At 47.1% G+C, this 5,403-nt stretch overlaps 1 protein-coding gene across 1 annotated transcript; it reads left to right on the top strand.

The window, feature by feature from the left end:
* Window positions 1–548: 548 nt before the first annotated feature.
* Window positions 549–2,441, top strand: LOC109738777 (uncharacterized). The gene is made up of 2 exons (XM_020297875.3): window positions 549–1,152; window positions 1,243–2,441. The coding sequence occupies exons 1-2, from the start codon at window positions 670–672 to the stop codon at window positions 1,975–1,977; spliced, it is 1,218 nt and encodes a 405-aa protein (XP_020153464.1). The 5' UTR covers window positions 549–669; the 3' UTR covers window positions 1,978–2,441.
* Window positions 2,442–5,403: the final 2,962 nt, after the last annotated feature.

The following is a 5,403-nucleotide window of genomic DNA, read 5'->3' as shown; positions in this document are numbered from 1 at the left end:
TTCATTTGGTATTTGAAGAAAACAAATTTTTTTGAAAAGTTTGATTTGTTGAAAACACAAACATTTTTTTAAACAATGAACATTATCAAAAACACAAACTATTTTTTAAATGAACTTTTTTTGGAAACACGAATACTTTTTTGAATTTGTGAAGAGACTTTTAAAGCATGGATATTTTTTTTAAATGCGAAATGTTTTCAAGTTTGCAATTTTAAAAAACCATAGACTTAAAAAGTGAATGTTTTCAATATTTTAACCAATTGTTTGCATACAAACTTGTTTTCGAATTTACGTTTTTATAAACAGGTACATTTTATTAAAAAGTGAACATTTTCAGAATTTGCGACTATTTTTTCGAAATTCCATTTTTTTGATTTTTTTAAAAAAATCTAAATGAAAAGAAAAACCTGAAATAAACCTGTAAAGAAGAAAAAGAAAAACATATAAACGGCCCGGCCAGCCGTTCGGGAGGAGCGTTGAAGCCTTACACGAGCTTCGGATAAGAGTCCGTCTCTAAAGTCCGACCCGGCCCACTAGCTGCATCCACCGCTCCAAACCCTGGTTGATCCCCTTTCTCTTCTCTCGCTCCGGCCAACGCCGCCACCCCCCGGCATCATCTGCCGGCGCCATTCCAACGCACCCCCAACATTCCTCTCCTCTCTCTCCCACATGGAGCCGATCAAACCCACGCCCACCCTAACAAGCAAGATCTGCATCCAACACGAACCCGCCGACGGCGGAGATGCCGCGAGCGGAACCATCGGCGGCCTCCCTTTCCACCTCACGGAGGAGATCCTCCGCTGCGTCAGCCCGCTCGATTCGGTGCGCCTCGCCACCGTTTGCAGGTCCTGGGCGGCGACCATCTCCGAGCGGCTAGCGAGACCCACCCCGCACCTGTTCGCACTCGAGGTCCTCCACGAGCACCCCCGCGGGGCGATCTTCTCCGTGCCGGTCGATGACAACGAGGAGGACTCGCCAGCGCCGGCCATGCCGGCCATGGGCTGGCACGCGGAATGTTTCGAGCTGTGTGGCGCCTCTTCCAGCGGCAGCCTCTCCTTCGTGAACGGCAGCCATGTCCTCCTCGTAAACCCTGTCACCGGCGCGTCCGGGAGCGTTCAGATTTCTGCGAGCATCTCTCGGACCGGACCTAAGGTGTGTGGAAAGTTACATGAAGTGGATTGATTTTTTGTTCTGGTACACTTGCATCCTGTCGATCATCTGACTGAGAACTCTGTACGCTAGCTTTGCACCGGCGCCGAGGCGTTCTTCATTACTGAGTTCCATAGGGGTGTCTCTCTCTGGTGGTGGTGCTCGGACGAGTGGAGCGAGCAGAAGCTGCTTCTGCCTCAAGGGTTCGAAATCTACCATGCCATTGCTCTGTCGGCCTACAGCGGCGGTGTCTTGTATGCTCTGGAATTCTCTGGTTTGGTGTACACCATGGATACCCAGGCACCGCTGCCTTGGCGCCTGACAAGGCTCCGTGCGCCGAGCATTCTCGAGCAGTACTCCCCAATCTTCGGGTACCGCTTCATTCGGAACTGCCACCTGCTCGAGTCAGAAGACGAGGTCATGTTTGTTGGTCCTGTGTTCGCAACAAAAGAGCCCGGATGCCCCAAATCCATCTGTGGCTTCGAGGTGTACAGGCTGGATGTTCATGGGGCACGGTGGGTGAAGGTGGAGAGGCTCGCCGGCGAACAGGCGCTTTTCGTGAGCGATCAATCATCGTTCGCGCTGCATGCTTCAGAGGTGCCAGGGTGCATGAGCAACTGCATCTACTTTGTAGGTGATGTTGACGAGTGCTCATTCAGCACTTGGGGCATCTACTCCATGGAGGAGCGGAAGGTGCTGTTTCAGAGCCCTGTTGGCGGTTTGCCGGGGAAGTACAAAGCTGCCCGGTGGTTCTTCCCTGGTGTTGTGATGCCACTTGCGCGACAATGTACAAACTTGGGACAAAGGAGAAAAATCAATGGCCTTTAGGTATAATCTAGTTCATCATATTATGAGAATGCAGTAGCAGTTCTTTAAATGTTACCACGGACTGCTCCTTTTATGCTGATAGAAGGAGAGGCGCGCGGTATTGCTATGATGTGACAGTAAGGTCTATAAACCTCCAAGGGCTACTATGCCGCCGATGTGATGGCCTCTGTGGCATACCTGAAGGTTGCGGTTCAGTTTGGCATGGCTCAAATTATTCTAGGGTCAGATTCTCAGAAACTGTACGAAGCGCTGTTCGTGAAATTTCAGACAATCCGACGAAGTTTATGGATTGATTGTACTTGTAGTACAGTTGTGCATGAACTCGCTAAGTTTGACACTCCTTTGGGTTTCTCAGATGTATTACTGGGGATTTACCTTAGTTTGTGTGTGACATGGTGATCGAAGTTTATGTTGCGTCGTCGATGAGATAGAATACCTCTGAATGCAGTAGAATTTATTGTGTCTGTGGTGTCCTTCAATTTTGTCATGCATTGAACTTGTAGATGGAGCTGTTTCGCTTACAAAGGGGGCCATCCAATGTTGAACCCCAAAAGTCCGTGGATACATCCGGTGTCCAGTTTTGGGAGACGCTTGCCGAAGTCCAGACACCCTAAATCGAGCCGGAGTCACAGAAACCCTAAATCCCCAAATCCCCAAATCGAAACCTAACTCGAAGTACTGACCCTAACAGTGGCATCGCAAGAGGAAATGTACTGGCAGGCGGAGTCCTTGTTGTTTTCACCGTCGTTCCATGACACCATGGTGGCCGGCGGCGAGCAGCTGGGTCAGTGACGGCGACGATACCAGAGAAGAGAGCATGTGCGCGAGGGAGAGAGGGAAAGGGGGAGGGGGAGAGGGAGGGAGGGAGCGTGTCCGTTTGACCGACCAGGTCGACCGGGACGTTTTGACTAGACGACGCCAAACTGTGCCGTTCGCCAGGCCGTTAGGGCACGTTTGCATTTTTGGGCCCCACCTGTCGGAAAAGTGCTCAAAGGCCGCAAAGCAAGTGATCAGTTCTTCTTGCAAAAAAGTTTACCAGAAACGTAGTGGCTTCTGCAAAAATATAAATTAGAGACTACATAGTTTTTTGCAAACCTAGCCGTGGTAATTTTCTGCTTTTAACTCAAACATTTGGATGTTGAGACGGACAAAGGCAGACTCGGAATTGCTATAATATGGCCTCCAAATTTCATCTACCTAGTGGGACTCTATCGTTAGTGGGATATCCTTTCCCCACTCTCCCTTCCATCCTCACCGTGAGGGTGGGGACTACATGAAGTTCTGTTCGTGCCACCATTTTTGCCGGATAGAGTGAGCTTCAAAAGTTGGCCTCGAGATGCCAAATAAGGAGGCTGGGAGGCCAGATATGGATGGTCCTCCATAGTGCATGGCGAAATTGACTCGTATGGCGTTAGAGCTGTTTTTTCTGCATGCGCTCAGTTATTATGGAGTTTTGATGTTGTCGACTTCTCTACTGGAGTCTTTTTTGCGAGGAAAAGGAAATGCATTCATCAAGCGGCGACCAAATCAGCATTACAAAGGTCAAGTACCTCATCCGGTCCTCAACAAAGCCACATCACTGCGCTTCTTTATTCTACTAGTTGTTCTAAGATTTAATTGCATGCAATGATGCCGTGCAGAGTTAATTGCATGTTGGTACCACACTTCAGCACCTACTCACGGATTGGTACCACTACTTAAAAGTTTTGCACATCAGTACCAACTCAGGGCTTAAGTGTTACAAAGTTCTAAGTTGCATATAAAGACGTATTGACGGCGTATCTGACCTGGGACCCGTGTGTAAGGAGCCAACTTGGCATATTTTTTTGCAGAAAACACCTTTGTTTTAAATTTAATCACTCCCAGCCGCCTCCCTTGTGCCCCGCCGCCTCGACCTTGCCGGGCTTGCTCGCCGGAGCCCCATCGCCGGGTCGCCGGGTCGCCGGAGCCCAGTCGCTGGCTCGCCAGTGCACGGTGCCCCTCTCCCATCTCCTTCACTTCCTCTCTTGTTCGCTGGCTCGCCGGGGCGGTGGTGCTCGGCGACGCTGGTGGGGCGCACGGTTGGGTGATGGTGGCGGTTGGGCGACGAGGGCTCAGGGCGGCGTGGTCGCCGGTGGCCGAACGGGAACAGCCGCTGGAGTCAAACCCCGCCGCCCGTGTGGCTCGTCCACGAATTCCAGATCCGATCGAGCTAGAAGATGCAGCTTCGCATGGGCTCCAGGACGGCCCAACCGCGGCCATGACCACATGCATATATTCCTAAAAAGGATAATTCTTATCAGCTTTTTTTGCAATTATATGTTAGTACTATTTAGTGACAAGCACCGCACTAGAACCCACGCACGGCAAAATTTTATGTGGGTTAGTATTATTTAGTGCCAAGCATGAACTTTTTTCTAAAATTTATGTGGATTGAAAAAACAAATGTAAGAATATGTGTCTTCACTCAGGACCACATGCATGCACAATTATTATCCATCCTCATTGTAATTTTCAAATACACAGTTAAAAATATTATATGCCCAACTCAGAGTTACTGCGAATATTTGTTGTATTTTTTAATGCACAGTTACTCGAAAAATTGATAACATGTACTAAAAATTATCGTCTTATCGTAAAAAAAATTATAATGCATGATGAACATTTTTAGAAAATACATTTTACAACTTTTAAATACGTGTTCAACTTTTCCCAAAAATGTTCTGAACATTTTTTTGCAAATGCACAAGTATTTTTCAACTTTTCCCCAAAACGATAAAATTTCTATAATACGAAATCATATATTTAAATAAGATCATTGTATATTAATAAATGTTTAATATATATATATTAAAAGATGTGGTGAACGTATTTTAATATACGATACGCTTTTATACGATGAACTTTTGATATATGATGCAATGAGCATATTTTTAATTATACGACGCCCTGAATTTTTTTTAATGTCATATAATGTTTTTATATCGTATAAAAACCGGAACTGTTCAGAGTTTAAAGACTAAACGAGCGAGTTGACGCATAGGATGCCGTGGGGCAGAGGCAGCAAACATTTCGACTCAGCGCGGATCGATTTCCGGCGGACGGGCGCGCGTTTTTATTCTTCGTAGAAAAATCGAACGTCGCAAGGTATACAAACATTTCGGCGTGCCTCTTATAGTAGTAGGCGCAGTAGTGCAGCGGCAGCGAGCTAACGCTTCCAAAAGCGCGGCGTGGGTTCGAAACGCGCGGCAGCAAGCGCGCGCTTGTGGTTATTTCTGAAAAACATAGTTTTTGCAGAAGACCTTTTTTTGACAAACAGAGGATATATGCGTGATTAAATAAAAAATAAGGTTCTTTTTGTAAAAGAGCATCCAAATCAAGGTGTGCTCATGCCGAGACAACGCTACACCTACGTAATCTTCTTTACGTAGCTTACGAACGAGCTTA

Source organism: Aegilops tauschii, chromosome 7, assembly GCF_002575655.3.
Source record: "Aegilops tauschii subsp. strangulata cultivar AL8/78 chromosome 7, Aet v6.0, whole genome shotgun sequence".
Lineage (NCBI taxonomy): Eukaryota > Viridiplantae > Streptophyta > Magnoliopsida > Poales > Poaceae > Aegilops > Aegilops tauschii.
The sequence above is the reverse complement of the archived record's forward strand: the minus strand, read 5'-3'. Positions and strand labels throughout refer to the sequence as shown.